This window comes from Calypte anna, chromosome 1 (genome assembly GCF_003957555.1).
Source record: "Calypte anna isolate BGI_N300 chromosome 1, bCalAnn1_v1.p, whole genome shotgun sequence".
NCBI classification, from domain to species: Eukaryota; Metazoa; Chordata; class Aves; order Apodiformes; family Trochilidae; genus Calypte; species Calypte anna.
The window spans coordinates 56,944,825-56,967,479 of record NC_044244.1 but is presented as its reverse complement, the minus strand read 5'-3'; the positions used below and the strand labels follow the sequence as shown (position 1 = coordinate 56,967,479).

The 22,655-nt window shown below is 36.1% G+C and overlaps 1 protein-coding gene across 1 annotated transcript in view; it reads left to right on the top strand.

Annotated features, from left to right (window-relative positions):
* PARPBP (PARP1 binding protein) overlaps nucleotides 1–22,655 on the top strand; it is a 45,624-nt gene that overhangs the window by 8,215 nt on the left and 14,754 nt on the right. Inside the window, exons 4-7 of the mRNA XM_008505374.2 lie at nucleotides 314–424; nucleotides 2,346–2,516; nucleotides 4,790–4,944; nucleotides 17,555–17,738. Coding sequence (XP_008503596.2) covers nucleotides 314–424; nucleotides 2,346–2,516; nucleotides 4,790–4,944; nucleotides 17,555–17,738 — 621 coding nt within the window. The remainder of the gene's footprint in view (nucleotides 1–313; nucleotides 425–2,345; nucleotides 2,517–4,789; nucleotides 4,945–17,554; nucleotides 17,739–22,655) is intronic.

Sequence of the window (22,655 nt, the reverse complement as noted above, 5' to 3'; positions counted from 1 at the left end):
TTAGGTGGGTTAATGAGTTCTTCCTGAGCATGGTATATTAAATGTTCTCCCAAATATAAGCAGCTGCTTTTAGTGTTAGTGTATTATGTAACTGTTTAGGATGTCTCTTTATAGTTAAATTGAATCTTAGCCTTCATCTGTCTACTAAATAAATTTGCACTTTTGAAGACTAGAACTAAAAGTAGTTTTTAAGGGCTGTGTTAACATCAAAACACTAGCAAAATAGTGAAGACAGAATTTCACCAGGTTTCAATAATACTTTTACTTTCTAGTCATCTTCATACTTAAGTTTATCCTAATCTTTTAATTAAAGGTTCAACTGTTGGAATTCATTTGTGGCATAATGAATGAACAAGAAAACAATGATTTTGTTCTTTCTGCTCCTTCTACACCAGTCAAGAAACAGGGTCAGGAGAATGTGAAGGTAAAATTATTTCTGCTTCTTTTGTAATGCTCTGTATGTATGAAAAGATGAAATATAACAGTTTCCTTTTCCAATTACTGATATTAAACTCCTGATGGTTTAATAAAACAGAACATATGTATTCAAACTCTGTATCACTTGAGTATGTTGTAGGTGTGTGTATGGGGCTAAAAGCAGAAATTTACATTCTGGAAGATAGTCCTATTATGGCAGGTACTTCATAAAGACTTACCCTCTCTTGAAAAAAGAGGGAATAAATTTTTCTATGAGTACACTATCATTCGGATGTTGAGTTGACTAAGTTAAATGACTTGCCCAGTTCTTCAAAGTGACGTGGTAGGTGAAGTAAGCTTTGATTTAATTTTATTTTCTTGTATTCCTTTGTATATGTGTCCTGGTTTGGGCCAGGATAAAGGTGGTTTTCTGTTTCTGTACTTTTGCTTTTAGTGTTAAACCGTGACAATATGGAAGAAATCTGAATAGCCACTGTGGTGGAAGCTGTAACAAAGCAAGCAAGATTTGTCTGTCCCAGTAGAGGACTTGATGAGAATGCTGGATTCCTTCTCTTTACCCTTTCAACTATCAAAACATGAATCTCAGAATACTATGTAACAATGGATAAGATGCTGAAGCTTTAGTAATTTCTAAACTTGCTTTTCTCATGATAAGTGGCAATTTCAATTCAATATTTGGATAAAATTCAATATTTCTGAACAAGAAAATTTTTGAACTGAATTTCTTCCCTAGATAGCACTTCTACTACAAATAACAGGTTTCTGGCTGTTCTGACTTGTGTGGTAAAAATATTCCTTTCTTTTTTTCCCTTAAGACTTATCTTTTCAGACTGTCACACAGCAATGCTTGATGATCTTTACTGCCTCCATTTTTGTTGTATACCTGCCTTTGAATAAGAAGAAATTCCATAGCAAATACGGGTTTCCTTATTATTTTTCCCTCAGTTAGTTAATGGCAGGTTTTTTGTCTTTGTTTTCTTTGCTTATGACAAAACTATAAATTCTTCAGTTTGGGGACTGTTGTTATTACAGATTCTGGAACAGTGCTTCAATGTAAGCAATTAAAATGTTATATTTTGGTTATGGGGGTGAAGCTGGATCACAATTTATGTCCAGACTTTATCAGTTGAGCTTCAGTGGCTGAAATCCCTGGGGAGTAAAAAAAAAATAAAAAATTACTGGATCTGGTTAAGAGCTGGTGAGTTGTTTGAAATATTAGCCTATTTGAAGTTCATGACAAATCATTATGTGGTTTATTAGTGCTAATATTTTGCCTTGGGATAGAAAAAGAATATCTGTGAAGAGGTTTCCAAGTAGAAAGTGATTGCCAGTTTTGAGAACCTGCCATCAAATATTTTAGTACTACATATGTAAATTTAACAACTTAATCATGATTGATTTTGCCAGCACATCCAGAATCCCCATACATAAAATAGCATTCCCAAGTTATGCAAGGTGAATATTTTACTCTTTCAAAAATTATATCAGAGCATATATGTAGTGAAATGAGGCAATGAGGCAACCGGGTGCCACTAAATACCAGGCAGTGGGCATGAGCTTGTGTTAAGCCCACCTGTGCCTGAATAGGGTGGGCCCCAACTGCACATGAGCAGGATTAGGGGGCCAATAAAAGGTGAGGCCTGAGACACAAGCTCAGCTCAGTCCTGAGCAAGCCAGCAGAGAGGTCAGTGGAATCTGGAGCAGTAGCACTGAGCCAGGCTGAGCAGTCCTGAGGGCAACAGACTCAGAGCACTGTTTGGGCACTTCTGCTGGAACACCTGTTGGACCTCAGAGTGCTGTGCCCTAAGAGAGGTTCGTCTTGCAACACATATATAGTTAGCTTTTTTCTAAAAAAGGAATATAATTTAGCAGTGGAATAACAGTTTGTGTGGTGTTTTCTTATACAGGTGAGAATCCTGGCAAAGAAGTGTGTTTGCTCATATTTAAGCCTGTTGGTGAATTCTAAGGATGATCTGGCATTGGCTCAAATTCTAAATGTTCCTGACAGAGGACTTGGTAGAGAAGCCTTCACTAAACTGAAACATGCCTCACAGGCAAGAAAAATGTCCATATTTCTGGTATGTGTGTCAAATAAAACTTTCTGTAGATCAGAAGCAATAAAATAGGTCTAACATAATATGTTGCTTTAATTGCCTATGCAGGACTGACACTTGCAAGCCAAGTCAAATTCCACCATAATCATGGTTTTAGGTGAAAAAGACACAACAGAGGTTCTTTGGGAAGGAATGGGTGCTTGCTTGGTCATTAGAGCTAAAGATGGACAGAAAAATAATTGTGTTCTTCTGTACCTCTGGTGCTCTAAAATTTGATATCACAAAACTAGGAATTGAGGCTGTTCATCCCAGAGAGTGAATGAAATTCTGAAAAACTGTACTATGCTACAAGTGGATCTCAGACATGATTTTATTATTGTTTTTAAAATTTGAAATCTTGGTAAACAGTGTAAAGTGAGGTCAAGAATATGCGTATCAAAGAAAAAAATGATGAAGATGGCATTAGACTAGATGTTGCTGCTGACCAAATACCTCTAAGAGCTATGAGGTTGATTTTTATAAATATTATAAAGCAGTGTTAACATTAACAAAACTAAGTCACTAACATTACCATGTATTTAATTTTTAATGTTCTGTAAGTATTTTGGTTGAATAACAAACAGTATTTATTTGTCCATTTGTTAAACTTTTGACACATGGAACTTGAAGCATTCCTGTATACAAATTACCTGGTGACAAAATCCTGCCTTTGATATGCATGCTAGAACAAAGGCCAAAAGGGCAGTGTTGTAGCTTTTTTAGCTTTAACTCAGAATCTGGGGAGAGTAATGCTTTCCAGTCATTCATAGCATGATCAGGCTTGAAGTAGTCTTCAATATACTATTGATATGGGACATTCCTGCTCATTTTAATCTCAAAGGCACAGAGGTGGGAAAAACCCCAAAACTTGAGATACGCTTTCTTAATGCCCTTGTATGAAGATATAAATAGAGCATCAATGGGCAGTGGTCACAGAGGGTTGTTCCTAAAGTATCTTGTTTGGTACGTGAGCTGCATTTTTACTTAGAGGAGTGTACATAGTCTATTCAGAATCCTTTGTCTAAAAAAAATGTTATTCCCTCACATTGAAAATAATCAGGTTTTGTGTGTACAGTGACCTCAATGCAGACAACAGCAAACCAAGGAAAAATTGTATGGTTATATGACAGTTATTGAGGCAGCTTCATTTTCAGAGTTTTATGGCTGAATATGGAATATTATTTTTGCTCCTAATGCTCTATTAACATTGTATTTAAAAAAAAAAAAAAAAAAAGTATGTGTTTGGACTGGATTTATTACCTCTTCCTCACAGTTGCCAGAGGGGAAGCTTCTCTGCCATGTTAAGAAGTCATCCTTTCTGGCATCTGCGTCTTGTAGAAAGCTTGCAGAGCCAGAATATTTTCCATTGGGAAGGTATGAACTGTACTTGATCCACAAGAAATTTTTAGCACAAAGGCAGAAATACTGACAGGTTTATTTTCTTTGCTAGAATAATTCCAGTTGTACTCTTTCCAGTCCTAAAAGCTTTATGATTTAGCTGTGTAGTTTGAAATCAAAAGTCATAAGTGCAATTAATATTACTGCATCTGTGTTAAGTATATTGGATTGTTATCTTTAGTTTCACCTTTCTGGAGAACTGCTAAGCCTTTTATTCTGATTGTTGCCTAAAAATTTGAGGGATTGTCCTCTGAGACATACTACTTTGGGGATGTCTCTTGTTTTCAGTGTCTTTACAGCATATTAAAAATATATGGAAACCTTAAGAGTTGGGTACCTGTGATAACAGATACTTCAACTGTCATGTTTTTTTTTAAACTTTAATGTTACATTATGTTTATTTGCACCCTGAAAATAAATGTACGACTGAAGTCAGCTTTATATGCTTGTGTTAAAATTGTTCTTGGCTCATAGACAGCCCTATGAATTTAAGTAATTTTTCTGAGGTCAGCATGAGCATTCAAAAAGATTCAACAACAAAAAAATTCTATAATGTGTGTTAAAGTTTTTTTTGAACTGTCAAAAGGCCAATGTAAATATCAAATTAGATGGGTAATTTTCACTTTGGTTTATTTTCTGTTTTTTTTTTAAATACTATTTGAGTATTTATCTTGCAAATATTTATAGTGATATGTACAAAGCTTTTTGTTAAGAGGAATTCTATTGATTTCGGTTTAATTATTTCTTTTGTCAACCAGCTATTATACACTGTCTGAAAATCTGTAGGAGGGGCTCACTTCAAGACATGTACATTTCACCTATGTCTACAGTTTCATGTTTCTGAATATTTCTCCTAATAGATGGCAACATCTTTTATCCGAACCGTGGAACTTGGAGGAAGAGGCTGTGCATCTTCATTATTTGATCCTTTAAAAGTCCACATAAAGGGACTTTCAAACTTTGTTAATTTTGTTGACAAGCTCCAAGAAATTGTTGGTGAAATCTTAAATCCAAGGTAATGGAATTTCTATTATATTTTTGTCTTGTTAGGCACCTTTTTTTCTTTTTTTTTCTTGTGCATGTGTCTTGAGGAGAAGGAATGAAAAAACCCAACAAAAAAACATAATTTACTTAATAATTCAGAGTAAGTGTTAAAACTTAAGCCTTATTAGAATATATAGGAAAGTCTCTGATTAACTCACTGATTTTGAATGTTTTTGAAGACTTGAAGTTAGTCTTTTGGGCAGGCTTCTGAATTTTGAGATTAAAGAGAAATGTAAGTGTAAGACAGGAATTTGAATTGGTAAATGCTGGCACTAGTAAAGAGAAGAGCACTATTCTTGAGCATTACAGAAGTTGGTAATTTTTTTCATTTATATTTGACTATTTTTCTATACAAAACTTTAGCAGATCAGCTGTAATAGATCTTTCATTAATTCTAAAGAATCTTTTTTAGTTTGAATTGAGTCTAATCTACACACACTGAAAACAAAATTTTATAGGTAAAGTATAAGCATTATTAAAGTTACTGTTCAGATTGCATTGATGTTGGAGGTAGGAAGTATTAATGAAGTTCTTTTGCAGTGTCGTAGTTTTGGTTGTTTTATTTTTTTTAATTCTGTTTCTTTTTCTTTCATTTCAACATCCTGGATGCCAGAGACATGCTATCTGGGATTAAGGAAATGTTTTGACTTAACATTTGGTGCATGCTTTAGTCTTTCCTTAAATCATATCTGGTGCTGTACATTGATAAAAATGAGAAATGGAAAAACATTTATATGCATGAACTTGCTTTTTGTGGTGATAAGACCACTTTTACAGCTGTATACAGTTCATCAAAGTATAACCTAGAATGGTACGTCTTGTTAATTACCCTTTCAGAGAAAAAATAGTGGGATAGTTGCTGGGAATTATCAGTTTCTAATTGGGAGAATTCTCTGGAGCTTAGAAAGTCCTTTCAGCAATCAGCTTTTCATTCTGTGGCTTTCTCTGCTGTATCTACTGTTCCACTTATTCTGTGATAGTGTAGGTGAATAATACATATTTTACCTGAGCTGAATCTAGGGCGTAAACCCAAACCCAATTTACATTGATACCATTCAAGTTCTAAAGCTGAGCACAGCTTTTTCTGATGTACTCTCCAGAGTCAGCTGTACGTAAGGTGGGGGGAAGACTTGTGCTCTGTTATAGTTATATAAAATAAACGTGAGTTTATAGATATTTCTCTTGAAGGCAGCATCATCTGCTTATCCTTTTATTGCCTCCCATCCTGTGGGACTGCTTAAATTTAGATTAAACTCAGATTCTGGCATGTACATCAGACTACATGTATACATGCAGATATTGATGATCATCGGTGACTGAGAATGTAAGTTAGGTGTTGTGTGGTGTTTCTAATATCTCTTATGCTCTACATAGACTTTAAAACCTCAAGATGTAAAATGCTACCATTGTTTTTCTATGTGTATCTAATCGTAGCTCAGTGCTTATAGAAAAAGACCAATCAGGTGCCTTATCTTTTAAAGAATCTTCATTAGAATTCTGGAATTCTCAAACATTATAGGACTAGTATACAACTTACAAACTCTCAAGTGTCACAGTGATGGTGAACACAAAGATGTTTTTCCTAACTCTTTGGTAAGCCATATGAGCCAGGACTGTCTGTATGCCTTGTCTCTGATGTGACAGTTATGATGAGTTCCAGAAAACAGTTTTACACAGGAAATATATCTAGTTCTGAATCTAAAGAGCAGAGTAAAAAAAAAAAAAAAAGCAATGCAGCAGAAGTTTCAGTTGCTTAGACTTGAGAAGCCTACTGACCAAACTAGACAACCTGTCTGTGCTATTGCTGCTTCTCTGATGTAGAGATGAGCTAGCCTGCAAGAAACATGTCTTGGTATTTGGTATGCCACAAGAAAAATTCAGTATTTTTTGCTGTTTACTTAATGACTACCAGGCTGTTATTTCAGTTTCATCTTGTTACAGTGGAGATCTTACACCTTTGAACTTGCATAAAATACAAAGGAGCCAAGTAAATACTGGGTCATTGGGGAACACTAGGCTTTTTTCCATCTGCCTTAGTCAAGGTCATTTGCTTTAGAAACCAAACTGAAGATGTTGGACAGTGATGGGATGTGCTTATAGATATTTTGAAAATAGTAGGAGATCCTGAATGAGATACAACCCAGTATCTCTGGAGAAAAGCAAAATGTGTTTCCCATTCCCAAAGTCATTCAGCCATGAAAGTGGACAGTAAATGAGATGAAGGAGGGAAAGGCTGTTGGACAGAGTGGAAATTTAATGAAACTATGATGTTTCGTAGTTTAATATACTATGATGTAGTATATTAAAAAATCCTACAAAGAGTAAGCAGACCTGATAGCAAGAGAAATGGAAAGATATATTGAACTTAGTTTCAAGGTGTATTCACTGAGCAAAACAAACATTCTTAAAAATTGCTGGAATTTTGAAATAGTTCAAGTTTGCCTCTCTACATTCTATAGAAGACTAAGACTGGAAGAAATCACTGACCTTTCAAGGATGCTGTAAAACTTCTAAAACTGTTTACAGATTCTGTAAATGTGAGTTGGACAATGTTTGTGCAGTAAATACAGAGCTTGGATGTTCTACTTTTGTGTCTGTTTCTTGACAAGAAACATATCATTATTGTATTTGTCAGTGAAGTGGATGATTATTCTACACCTGAGGATCTGAAAACTCTTCTATTGATATAAATGAAGAAGTGCAGTACTATTCCATCATTCTGGAAATCCTTGTCTTTTTAGTCCAGACAATAATGATTCTTGCATCTCGGAAGAACTTATTCTGTTTGTGTAGTGGATTTTTTTCAAATTCATAAACGATGTGTGGGACTTAAAATTGGATAATGGAGAGGCACTTGTCTTACTGGTTACTGTGCTTGTTGGTTCATATAGAAGTGTGTGTATATACACACATGTACTTCAAACATCCCTACTTATTTTGATAGAGTAGCAAAGTTGGTTACTGATGGGCTGTAAATTAATTTCCTTCTTCTGACTTCACTGTAAATACAGATCACTAGGTGGCATTATTGCACAGCTCACATGAGTAGCTGTTTAGAGTTAGCTGTGTTTCCTTCAACACATGAGAGTGTGTTGCTTTGGGGTGAGTCCTCATTTCAGGTCCATGAGCAGTCTTCTCAAGTCAGCTGCAGAAATTACACAGCTTAACTTGATCATGTGCATTGACAGAGAAAATGCTAGTTGTTATGTGCTGCTCTTGTGAATCTGTGATTGAAACAGGAGATGCAGTAGCATTTTGGGGAGAGAAAGCATATGAGGCTTTATATGGGCTTGTGCTGAATGTTTGAGTTAATTAGGTATCATTCATGGAGCCCTGGATTTTTGTGTTCTAATGCTGCTCAAAAGTTATGCAAGTGTATGCCAAACATTGTCTATAGGGCTCCTTAAATTTAGGATCATAGAGTACTTGAGATTGGAAGGAACATCAGGAATATTTGGTTCAACATGCTGCTCAAAAAGGGGTCAATTATGGGGTCAACCCAGGTTAGCAAGGACTTTATCCAGTCAAGATTTGTGCAGTCTCCATCCTTGGAAGTTTTCAAATTCTCTGCTTGGCAACCCATTCCACTGCTTGAATGCCTTCATGGTGAAAAGTATTTTTTTCCTTATATGAAGTTGGGACCTTATTTGAATTTATGCCTGTTGTCTCTTTTGTTTCCATTAACTGCCAACATGAGGAGTCTGGCTCCAACTTTTTCATTACCTTCTTGTGGGTATTGGAAAGCTGTTAGCAGATCCTCCTGAAGCCTTCTCTTCTTCAGACTGAACAAGCTGTTCCTTAGCTGCCTCTCACAGGGCATGTCTCCCTGACCATCTTGGCAGCACTTTGCTTATCTTGCTCCAATTTATCAGTGTCTTTCCTGGACTGGGGGGCCCAAAACTGGATTCAGTATTCTAAATTTGGCCCAGGGAGTGCTGATTAGAGAGGGATAATCACATTCTTCAGACTACTGGCTACGCTACTGTTGATGCAGCCAAGGATACAGTTGGTCGTCTTTGCTGCCAAGGCACACTCCTGGCTCATGGTTAGCTTGTTGAACATTCACCAAAACTCCCAGGTTCTTTTACTTAGAGCTGCTTCCCAGCCTGTATCATTGCAAGGGGTTATCCTTTTCCAAGACTTTGCATGTCGTGTTAGATTTCATATGGTTCCTGTTATCCCATTCCTCCCATCTATTTAGTTATCTCTACATGGCATATCTCTACATGCCCTCAAGCATATTGACCATTTCATCCAATGTGGTGTAATCTGCAAATATGATGAGCATGTATTTTTATCACCGAGTCACTGCCAAATATATTTAAAAGAAAAAAATACCAACAAACAGATTCCAGGATAGGCCCCTATGCTATTCCATTTGTTACTGGCCTCCAGATCCAATACATCTTTATTACCTTCTGAGCTTGATCATCCAACATCCTTGCTACAATCAAGGTAAATGGCATACATCATTTTCCCCTAATCTGCAAAACCAGTCATTTTATTACAGGGGAATTGGTCAGACATAATTTACACTTGATAAATCTATGCTTGCATTTACCAGCAACCACATAATCCTTCATGTACCTAGAAATATTTTCTCAGAGGACTTACATTACTTTCTCAGGGAAAAAGTGATGTTGATGCATGCACCTGTGGTTTTCCAAACTGTTCTTTTGGTCTTTTTTGCCAACATTTGCTTTCATCCATTTGTCAGGGACCTTGCCTGATCACCATGTGACCTTTCAGAGATACAGGATAGGGTGCCTTTACAAGGACATCAGCTGATTCTATTAATGCTCTTGGATGCAGGCCATTTAGTTCTATGGACTTATAGGGGCTTGGTTCTGTGAAGCAAAGCCCGACTTGAGCCTTACCCACTATTGAGAATTCTTCTCTGAAGACTTCTAATCAGAAGCCTGGGAGGCCATGTTGAAGACAGAGTCAAAGAAAGCACTGAACACCTCAGTTTTACCTGTGTCAACTGTTGCAAAATCTGCCTTTCAGCAAAGGTCCCACAATTTCTTTCTTCAGCCTTATAATACAAAAGCAGCAGGTGAGGCTACTGTAATATTCCCTGCAAGTACCAACTCTGATGAACTTTGGCTTTCCTAACAACAGCTCTAAATGCCTGGGCAATGTTTCTAGATTATTTCTTTGTAACCTGTCCCTTCATCACTGTCCTGTGTAAAGCCTTTTTGCATTGAAGTTCTGTCATCACTTCACTGTTTATCCAAGCTCTTCTACTGATATTCCTACGTTTTCCTGAATTTTGTGATGGTCTGACTTTGTGCTTATAATATCCTGTCAGTAATAGCATGTCAGCTTTCTTAAACTCCTTTGCCTTTCAGAACTTTCTCACATGGGATTGCATCCACCAGTTCACTGAAGAAGCTGAAATCTGCTCTCCTGAACTCACAGTTTATACTGTGCTTCTTGTTTTCTTCACTCCCCTAGGATCTTCAACTCCACTACTTCATGATTGCTACATCAAGGGCTGCCATTGATTATTTCCCTCCCCCCCCCCCCCCCATCCCTGACCAGTTCTTCCTTGTTAATGAATAGCAGACCCAGCTCTGTGTAGCCCCTGTGTGTCATCCATCCAGTATTGTATTCATCCTTTGCAGCACTCCAGCTGTCAGGCTGTTCAGCCATCTCATGGTTATTCCAGTGAAGCTGTAGTTCTGTAACCATTAGGAGCTGAGATTCATTCTAACTTGTTTTATTGTGTTTTACTGGATAAATATTTTTATGACATTTTCGGAGTATCTGCATTGTGATGTTTTTTTCTCAGTAAAATACTGAGAAGTTAAACAGAAACTTAGAAACTAAGAAACTTAGTTTATTAGCTCATAGCATCATTGAAACAAAGAATATTTTGGTGTTTAATTATTTACAGTTAAAATTTACTGATTATATAGGATGACCTGAATCAATACTATATTACCATTCTACCATAATAAAACAAGCACTGTGCTTGTGAATTTTAATGCATTTCATCAAAGGTTTATCTATGAAAATAATTATTTTATAGGGAAAACCCCAGACTTCAACAAATTTCCATGCAAATGCTTGCCACTTCAAAGACTAATGTGCTTTTAACATAATGTGAATTGAATTATCTGCCTTACATAGACATTTAACTTTATAATGGAAAACCTGATATACCTCAATCTGATTGTCTTAATTTAACTTAATGCTGAGAATGTTTTAAAATATATTTAGCAGTAAATAATTAAAAAAATTAAACTATGGTGTAATTAGCTTTGCAATAAAATGGAAAGGTTCATTTGAAGGTAAGTCTGACTGAAGATATCACAGTTGGAGTTGTCCTGAGTGCTTCAGTTGTATGATACTGCATACAATGAATTTGTGATTTCAGTTTTATTTGCTGACCCTTTCCTTAACTTCCCAATTTAGGCTGGTGCCAGAGAGTACAGTAACCTTTATGGTGAAATTGAAACACAGTCCCTTACTTAAAAAGAAGGCATGGACACTGTGGTGTCATGGCACTTGTGTATCAGTGCTAGCTTGAAAAATCTTATCCTAATGCTATCATACAGATATCAGGCTACTAACTCATGACTTTCCTCTAATTCATATTTGAGAAGTGGTTTTGACAGCTCCCTGCCCATAATTCCAATTCTGATAACTTTCAGTAAATGGTAGGAAAGTGTCTGTGTCTAGAGGGAATCTTTAAGTCGGATATGTGAGGGTGGAACAGGGGAACTGTATCGTGGAATGAGGGTGGCTCCTCATCAAGAATCGTGTTTAGCTTTATTGTGTCTTCATCACCAGACTTGAGGAGCATGGCTTGGTATGGAGAATACTCAGAATTTATCTTGGTGAGAGCAGACACTGACAGGACATCAACTTTTTTTTTCTTTGCAGTAAGTTCTTGGGAAGGTACTGGATCTTTTAGACACTGGTACTTTGTGAGGAAGAGTCACTCCAGTTTCTTCCACCAAGCTAAAGGACAGAAATTTTGGGCAGTACAGCAGAAGTTGTATCAGCAACATGGAAAAATACTTAGCAACAGGACTTTTTGTGTGTGTCTGCTTTTATTGTGGATCTAATAAACTGAATAACTCTGAAATGGTCTAAGGTAGGGTCTTAGAGTCCAGATAAGTTCACTGATATTATTTTCTTCTTGAAATTTTGCAATCTAAATCAGTATGAACTACTAATTTAAAAAAAATGGTGTATAGCAAAATAAGAAAAAACATTTGGTACAGTTACTTTTAACAGTTATTCTGTTAAGAGCATTTGTGTTTTGTATTGTTTTAGATAAATGTTATCCCACTCTTCTCGTCAGGTAGATGAAATCTTCATGGAATAGCACGTATGAGGGAGATTCAACATTTTATAAATATATTCAAGACTAAGAAACAAACCTCACAATATGCCTTATTATATCCTATGCTGTTGTAAAACGTCGTGAGCTGTGCACAGTATTTCATTCCTAATCCACACACGTTAGATCTGCATTTTATGTCTCGAGTTGTTTAGATATAAATTCTAGCTAAATATGACTAAAATTTTCATTTTCTGTGCTCCAGTCACTACCATGATGAAGGTCTGAAATTCTTTCCTTGAAGAAAGGAATACAGGGACAAAAGGAGCTGAAATGAATTTTACTTCTAATAGCAAATCTTCTTAGTTGGCATTGGGTAGTAGAGGCAAAAAATAGACATAGAAAAAGTTTTTCTTTTACAGTTTTTTGTTGTGTGTTTGGGTTTTTTTGTTTTCTGTTTTTCCTCAATTAAAAGCTACAAGGTAATAGGCATACAGAGGGCATATTAAGGGCATAATTATCTTAATTAGATGGCATCAGCTGATGCTCAGTACTGTTTTCATAATATTTTTCTTATTCCAGCATACATGCATGTATATGTATGTAAAATGTGTGGAAATTATAATGGTGTAGGTAACCTCAAGTTAGCTGTAGACAGAAAGGACTGGCCCTGGCTTTCAAAGACTACGTCAGTCAGTCCCTTCACCTGTATGTTTGTCTTGGACTACTGGGCTCAGCACAGTATTTATGGAACAGATACTGCTCACTGAATACAATGCTTTTATCATTTGAGGGTATTATTTTGGAAAGCATCAGTGTATGGCTGAGAAAATAAAGCAGTCTGGCAAAAAGCATCAGGAGACTCCAGTTCCTAGGTGCATCTCTGAGAGAACTTTTCTTCAGCAGTGCTCTCTTATGACAGCTTTTGCTGGGTGATTTTTTTTTTCTCTTTAAACTTTTCATTGTCTTGTGGTAAGACTGAATCATGTTTTTTGGAGCAGGGGTGCACCAGCACTTTCTATTGCCCACTCCTCCCATGCCATGCCCCCCTTTCTTTTTTTCTTTTCTTTCTTTTTTTCTTTTCTTTCTTTTCTTTTCTTTTCTTTTCTTTTCTTTTCTTTCTTTTCTTTTCTTTCTTTCTTTTCTTTTCTTTCTTTTCTTTCTTTTCTTTTCTTTTCTTTTCTTTTCTTTCTTTTCTTTTCTTTTCTTTTCTTTTCTTTTCTTTTCTTTTTCTTTTTCTTTTCTTTTCTTTTCTTTTCTCTTCTTCGTTCTCTTCTCTTCTCTTCTCTTCTTCTCTTCTTCTCTTCTCTTCTCTTCTTCTCTCTTCTCTTCTCTTTTCTTCTCTTTCTCTTCTCTTTCTTCTTTCTCTTTCTTTCTTCTCTTCTTCTCTTCTCTTCTCTTCTCTTCTCTTCTCTTCTCTTCTCTTCTCCTTCTCTTTCTCTTTCTCTTTCTCTTTCTCTTTCTCTCTTCTCTTTCTCTTCTCTTTTCTCTTCTCTTTTCTCTTTCTTCTTCTCTTCTCTTTCTTCTCTTCTTTCTCTTCTCTTCTCCTTTCTCTTTCTCTCTTCTCCTTTCTCTTCTTTTCTCTTCTCTTTCTCTTCTCTTTCTCTTCTCTTTCTCTTGCTTCTTTCTCTTCTCTTTCTCTTCTCTTTCTCTTCTCTTTCTTCTCTTTCTCTTCTCTTTCTCTTCTCTTTCTCTTCTCTTTCTCTTCTCTTCTCTTCTTCTTTTCCAAAACTATCCTGGGTGGTTCTTGACCTGTGTGCACAGAGGGCTTCACATGGTGACTTTTCTTTGGCTAAGTGCATCCATTATGCTTTAAATTTTGGCAAAGCACAAATTTTTCTGTTTGATCAACCTGCAAAACTAATGTGAACTGAATAATCTTTACTCTGTAAAATTTAAAGCTGGAACTGTGTGGAACTATTTAGTTTTCACCTGGAAAAAAGCCAGAAAATATTTTGAAGTTAATTTCAGGTTTTCTAAGTTATTTTTTTCTGTCTTGTTCAACCAGGATAAGCCAAAGCTCAGCAAGGTCTCTTGCCCAGTTCCTTCCATGTATTTTTAAGAGGATACAATAGAAACAAACTAATTCTTTCCCATTAATCAATCCTATTCCTACCTACCTCTGCCTGCTTATTTTTTATTTTATATGAATTATTGGTTACAGAGTTTCATTTGATGGAGGTTCTTCTAACTAGAATTTCTAAATTTCATCCTCAGAATTTCACATGTACAAAATGTAACTTTCTTTCAAGTACAAGATACCTTTAGGGTAAGTGGGCAGGAGCATGAATGAAGCCAGTAGGATGGAAGAAGTTGATGAATTAGTCATGACCTCACTCTTGGTTATGTCACCTGGAGTAATAAAGCCATTGCCACTGCTTTTGATGTTTTTGGAGACGTTTTTTACAATCTGTGAGACAGTTAAATCAAAACTCTTGTCTGAGCTACATAGACTGATGTTAGGTTTGCAGTCAACGTGCTGCATTTTAGCTTTGATTTTGTACTTTGAACCAAACTCTTAAGGGGGGAAAAATAGAAAGGTAAAACCAGTAATTCTGCTATTAAAGGCAAGATTTAACAGGCTACCCTTTTGGGCATTTTATCTAATTATTAGATGTTTCAGGAAACTGGCTGGTGGTTCTTACAGCCTGGAAAAGGGAACTGTAGGTTAATTGTAAAGGGACGATGGATTATTGCAATAGATAATGAAGCAGATTGACTACAAAAGAAAATTCTTAGAGCAGAAGTTCAGAACGAACATTATTGCTTTTATTGCTTTTGCTTGATGTTATACTTAGGTTTTATAAAACTTTGAAAAAATATCTGACAGGAAGTCAGTCTCATAACTGAACTTAATATTGCAAGTATATCTAGCTTCGCTGGATTTTTTTTTGTCAAACAACATGGTGACTGCAGGATTTTTTTACTTGTTTTAATTAATTTTTTTGCAACACGACTGTTGCTGCAGAGAATCTATGTTACTTTAAGGATATGAAATGTGATTGTAAAACTTCAAAAGAAAATTCAACAAGCACAGGATCTTGCTTCTGACACTGGCAATAAATATATACCCTGTAAAAACAGAGAAAATGTTTATAACACTTCTCCAGAGTGCTGTCTTAATCTCTGATTTCAGTTCAGGATATTTTCTAAACACACAGTTTACCTGTTTCTCCTGGGAATAATTTTTGAAGAATGGATCCTTTGTGTCTTGAGTTATGACTTTATTTCTTTATTCTTACATGTGTTATCAGCTGGTATTCAAAGTTAAACTAACTCTGTAAATAAAAAACCAAAACAAAACCACAAGCAAAAAATCCCCCTAAAACCAAACCCTTCTCTCGAAAAACAAAAGGAGTAGGAGTCAATTAAAATAACCAAGTCTATAAATTAGAGCTAAAAATAAAATATAGACTGTTCCACTCTGAAAAGGTTCAAGAGAATAAGAAAAAGATGAAGGCAAAATGTCACAGGGAAATAATGAAGTCGTATATATGTATGTTGTGTTAAACATAAGATAAAGGATTGCTTGGTAGGGTGAGCTGATTCTTGATTATAATCAGTTTTGTTGGTTTGAATGATGGGTTCATGTTTTGACAAGACCAAAGAACTGAAGATGAAGTTTCCAAACAGAGTGGAACTTTTTTGGAAGAGATGCATTATGACGTAGGAGAGCTAGGTGGTTCTTGTAATGTTTATTTGCCAAAACTCAATTGATGTCAAAAATAACTGGCTGTCACTCGATGATTTGTGTAGCTACTGGCCAAAATTATTGAACTTTTAACTCAAGGAGCTTATTCTCTATTTCACTGTCTTCCTTAAGGTACTCAAGACAAGATATAGTTTTTTAAGGTCTCTGACAAGATCTGGGGTCCCCTAGCCAATTTATTTAACCTAGTTCCCAGTTATGGTTCACAGTAGTGTGCTTCATGACTGGCAGTTCCTACCTTCATACCTCCATATGGCTTTTGCACCTACACATTACACTTGCAAACTGAGCAATTTACACCTAACACTTGGATTTTCCATTCTTGAGATGGGATTATGCTCACTCTCATTGTAAGGTTTAAGTTATTGCTATTATTTCAATTAAGCAATATTGTTCAGGACAGCACTTCCAGCGCCTGGATGTAGAGATGCACTTCCTAATTAACCAGTGAAATCCTTCTCATTCACCAGGTCTGGATAAGTCAGGGAGCACTGTAACAAGAGCCTCAGTCCCTGTAGACATTCTTTGATACAAGGTCTTTGGGGTTTCTTGTGATTCTTCAAGAACTGACATACACACATATATATAAACATATATATATTAAACATATATATATATTTATGTAACTCAGGGTAATGTGGTCTGCCTGGTGGCCTGTTATGTTTCAGTTTTTTATGGAATATGTCGATTTTGCAAGTCTGAGAGAGCAGGAGATGGTGTACTTGTCTCAATACCTCAATACTATCTATTAGAGTGTCATCTGTACAACTGAAGCTGGTAATTGCTCAGGAGTTTCACTGAGGAAAAACCTGGTAGTTCTAATTCAAAAGTGATCCCAAAAGTAGCCTATCATACATGCAATAGGGATGGCTCAAGTTACAGGACCACAGCATGAAATTACCGTCAAAGCATAGTTTAGGTGCTCTGATAAATGCTTTCTTATTCTTCTCTATGAAGAGTTGCAATAAAGCCCCCATATCAATAAGATTCAATTATTTATATTTTTTTTAGTGCCAAACTATATGGAGATTACATAATTCATCTGCCAAATTCTTTCCCGTAGGCATTTTTTATAATTGATGAAAAAAGAGATTAATAGTGTGTGCCTTTATGGCAAACATTGCACGTTTAGTCTAATTAATTTCTATTTAAATTAAATTGAAAGCCATTTGTTATTCTGAAGCACTTTCATGAAACACAAAAGACTCAAACATCTAATAAGTTGTTAAATTGGAATGCATATTCTAGTGAAACATTTTGTTTACACTTAGCAGCTGAGCAAAACAGTAATTGTAAGTTTAAAGAAAGTGCTTTTCTTTGAACTCGTATAGAGAAGTTACTTTTGTGTTGCAGCTCAGAATATTGCTAAATGCTAAATTAATTACCTTTTCTTATAATAATCTTTTTTAGCACACTATTATGTTGGACAATTCTTCTACACTGCTGTTTGATTTAAAAGATCAAAGCTGTTCTCTGAAGAGTTTTGATTAACTGTGAATACTAGCTCTGTTCCACACTAATAGGTATACTAAAGAGCTGCCAAGATTAATGTGGAGATGACCCTGTGCCTATTTTCAGAGTCGCAGGGGGGCGAATTCTGTCAACAGTGAAGATGCATTTGATAAAAGGCCGAAGCAACGGGGATCCTTTCTGCCAGGCAGTAGAGGAAGTTGTAGAATATCTGGATTTGAAGATTAAAAATATTAGTGATTCACAACATGAAGTCTCGACTGCCAGCACTACTGGAGTCAGTCCAGCACGGGTAATGGAACTTCTTTTGTTCTTTTTTCTGTTTAGCTTTATAAGAAAGTAAATGTGTTTTGCCTGCTTTGTTTATTCTTTTTTTTTTAAAGGACTTTATATAGAGTATTATCTTTTCTTAACATTACAGAGAAGTGTCATTTCCTCTACACTGTGGTTTTAAGCTTCTTAAAAGACTTATACTTAAGAATTATGGTGTTGATTTCAAAAAGCTGATTTACTTAAACTACTTACGTCAAAGTTGTAAACAAAATACTCTTCAATGAAAACTTATTTTTTTTGTGCAGCTATTACACATGTAGATATTTATAGCTGATAGGTTTAACACTGAACTCACAGCAGTAGAGCTGTGACAATTTTCCAAACAAAAAAACTCATGGAAGTAGAATTAAGATTTGAGAATATCTATCTGTAATTTTGATTGAAATACACAGGCTTCAATTAGCTCGGCATCAATTATTTCTAAGGTAAGGTATTCAAAATAAAGTTAAATATGAAAGTAGTCCAAGACATGGTGATGTATGGAGTGGAAGTGGAATAAAAAGAAAAGCACAAACAATCAAACTAAGCTTTTCTCTTTTAGTATTTAGTAATAGTTTAGTGAAACTATTAATAATAGTCAAGTGTGAAAAGCAGAATAGAAGCTTTCTATCTGTGATTTCTGTACTTTGAATCTGTTCAGATTTATATTATAACCTTTTCATCATTAAAATATCAATCAGCTTTAATTTTATTTTACATTGTTCATATATAAAATATCTATTGTCATGGATTTAAATCTAGGAAAGTCTTTAAAACAGACACTTTTGAATGTGTTGTACAAAGTTAGAAATGCTTGTTTTGTGAAATCACTGGAATTAGCCCATAGTGACATAAGATTTTAACAAATTTTTTAATTAGACTTCCAATGTGCTTTTTCTTTTCTATGGCAGTTTTTAAACAAGCCAGACCTTAGTAGCAAGTTAAATCGTTCTTTCCAATGTTTGTAAAAATGTTGCTTCAGATGATCAGCTTGGAACATATATATATTTCCTCATTTTCCTGTTTTACCTCAATCTTGTATCACTGTATTCCCTGTTTCACTTGATATCCTTCTACTTCTTTACCTTCCTCATCTGAAAAATGGACCACCATTCATCCCTTCTGTCTTTAAGCTTGCGTGTATTACTAATAACATTTAAAAAAATTTGGATCGTTGTAAGTCAGGTAAAACTATTTCAATAGAACTACATTCTTCTGAGAAATTAACAGAAGTCACAAAGCCTAATGACTTTGTAGAAGTGTTTGCCAGCACAATATTTGAGGCAGAATATAGAAGAGATGGTTGCATCCTGATGTTGGAAAATGTGGTTTAATACTTCATCCCATTATGTTTTTCTCAAACTCAGCACCTGAGGGCAACCTACATACTTAATTATATTACTGTGAATCTCTGGTTCTATGTTGAGTTTTTTCCGGTTCTTGAGTTTAAATTGATTGATTGCTGGAACATCCCATCTAGTTGTGGATGGGGAAATTCTACTGTCATTCTTCTAAAGAAGAAATTATTTACTGAGAGTGTGGTGAGACATGGGACAGGTTACCCAGGGAAGTTCTGAGTGCCTCATCCCCAGAAGCATTCAAGGGCAAGCTGGATGGGTGTTTTAACAAATTGGTCCTCTGAGAGATGTCCTGTCTCAGGGCAGGAGATTTGGGTCTAGATTATCTTTAAGGTTGCTTCTTATGCAAACCATTCTATGATTCTGCAGTGAGGAAGCTTGAGGTCATTGCAAAAGATGACAGGCTTTGAGCTAATCTTTCTCACCATACGACTACAGTACATCCCGACTGACCACAATATGGATGTAACAGGACCATCAGAGATGACTGTCTTCTGGTTGTCACATATGTGATGGCTTGGCTTGACAAGTCTAGTGCTGTATTGTGCTTTTGTGGGAATGTTTTGGTAGTGGGGAGAGTCTGCAAGGATGGCTTCTGTGAAGAGACACCAGAAGCTGTTCCTGTACTGTCTAAAGCCAGTTTCAAGCAGTCCTGAGACTGACACACTACTGGTCAAAACTGAGCTTATTAGTAATGGTCGTAGTGCCTCTTTGATAATATTTAAGAAAGGGTGAGAAATGGTTCACAACAACAGCTGGGAGAAAGGAGTAACAATATGCTGAGGCCGTGGGTTCGAGCCTCACCCTAATGGTGATGAGCTCTGATGGCGCAACCAAGTTAGTGCGGTACTGAGACAAAGCTCCAGGGGCGCAGTCACGTTAGCGCGGTGCTCATAGAAGCAGTAAAAGCCAAGCATGCCGAGATTGTGAGTTCCAGCGTGAGCTGAGCTTGTGAGTTTGAGCCTTACCTTTTTATTGGCCCCCTAATCCTGCTCATGTGCAGTGGGGGCCTGTCCTAATCAGGCACAGGTGGGCTTAACACAAGCTCATGCCCAATACCTGGTAATTAGTGGTACCTGGTTGCCTCATTTCACTACAACAATACCTGAGAGAAATAACTGCAGAAACAAGGTCAATGAGGAACGAGGGGGAGAAGGTACACCAGGTGCCAGAGCAGAAATTCCCCAGCAGCCTATGAAGACAGCCATGGTGATATGGGTTGTTTGTCTGCATCCCATGGATATTTGCAGTGGAGCAGATACCTATCTGCAGCCTGTGGAGGATGACATACTTGAGCAGGTATATGTGCCCTGAAGGAAGCTGTGACCCTGTGGAGAACTCAAACTGAAGCAGGTTCCTGTGGCAGAAAATGTAGTCTATGGAGAGGAGTCCACTGAGAAGCAGGTTTTCCGGCAGGTGTCCTCATGGGAGACATATGCTGGCACAGTCTGTTCCTGAAGGACTATACCCTATGGAAAGGACCCATGCCAGAATAGTTCTTGAAGAACTACAGCCTGTCGGAAGGACCCAGACTACAGAGGTTTGGTAACTCAGTAACAGAGGAAGAGTGAGGAAGAAAGAGTACCAGAGATGAAGCATTAGGAGCTGAAGGGAAGGAGGTAGAAGTCCAGTGTGAGGCCTGAGGAATTAAAGACAGTAATTGGGAGAGGTAACAGGCAAAATGTGGATTAAATGTTGCTAGAGAGGTGAAATAATGTCTGTAATTTTTGTTTCTGTAATTATGGTGAAAAGACCATGGGTGAAATGTGTGTAAATTATCTGTCTCGGTGTTATGATGATGCTTTTCTGATTTTGGTGTGGGAATTCCTTTTGTTGATGTGGAAGAAATTTTTGTGATGAATATATATTTTAATGATAATTCTAAAATATGCGATTCACAGTGCTGATGGATCAAAAGGGAACTTAGAAAAATTGTTAAGAGATTGACATAAAATTTACATATTTTGTGGAGCTTTGTGTGGAAAAACATTTTATTAAGCGTATAAAGGGGTAGGTTAAACACACTAAGTTTTCCAAATGAATTTGCGTATAAAAAATTGAAGCATATATATTGTTCATTAAGATCATCAGGAACAGCAAAGTTTAATAATCTGTGCTGAATTTTTGTTATACAGGTTGGTTTTTTTAATTGTGGATTTTTGTGTGTGTGTTTTTGTTTTGGGTTGTTTTGTTTTTTTCCCTTTTTAACAAAACCCCCAAACTCTGATGCTATGATTTTTCAAAAGAATTTGAATAGGTTTTGTTTTTTGTAAGTAAGAGTTTGAGTAATGTCTGTGAGTGCAAATGTGAAATAGGATTTTAACAACTGAGCTGAAAATATGATTTTAACTACTGAGCTGAAAACAATGTGTCTGCTAGTTCCTGGGAAGGATACCTCCTCCTAAAATTTACCTGAAAAGAGTTACTTTGTTGGAAAAATACTTGTTTTCCTCCTGGCAGTGGCAGTTTTCTTCCATCATTGCCCAGTTTTCTTGCAAATGTCCAGGAAAAGTTAGTCCTTTATGCAGCAGGATGCTCTGCTTTGTGTTGAAGCTTGCAAGACTGACTAATTGGAATGATGATATTTTTCTCCCTAAGAAGAACTTACTATTGTAAGTGGAATCTGGCTGGTGTTTCTGGAACCAACCAGAACAATCTGGAGTAGCTAATGGTCACCACTGTTGAAGGACTGGTCAATTATTTTATTGAAAAAAATAATTGAAAAATTATTTTAAGCTTAATAATAGACAAGATTTTTATGGTATGGATTGTTGTCTTGCCTAAAGTTCGTACTTGTGCCTTGGGCAACAGGATTTTAGTCCATGGTTAGTACACTAAGTAACTATTATTGTGGTACATGAGATTTCTGAAGGTCATCTTTTGACAGTTAGGTTAAGTTATGTTACAAAGATTATTTTTTTTCCTTTGTGTATAATCAGCTAAGATGATGCCAAATTTGTATTTTTCTCATTTAGACAAATTTACTGTGACACACGTGACATTTATAAAAATCTGTGATGTGGTGATGTAATGATTGATGAAGTTCAGAAACAATTTTCAGAAAATTAAATGGTACTGAAATAGGCCAATTCTTTAAAGTCAAATAACAACCATTTCTGTAATTGCTATTTCTAGCTATTGATTATAACTTATAGAAACTGACTGACGTGTTGCTATGGTTTCTTGAAAGCTACATACACTAATTGATGTAATCAAATAGAGAGAGAAATAGTTTGATCTTTTCAAGACTTTAAAATCAGTTAAGTGATTAGATAAATGCAGTTCATAGCTGGTCCTGGCTTGAACAAATTCAAGCTATTCAATCTTTCTGTGTACTGGTAAAAATAAGAGAGCCTGTAGTTTTAAATTCTACTACTGTGTATTAATCACTGAATTTCTCTATGGAACTCCTAGTACTTTTAAAGAAAATTATAGAAATCTTGCAATTCTTGCAGTCCCATAGTGGCTATGGAGTTCTACAGCTGTACTGTTGAACATAGCATTGAGCACTTCCAGATGTGGATTATTATTTTCTTTAA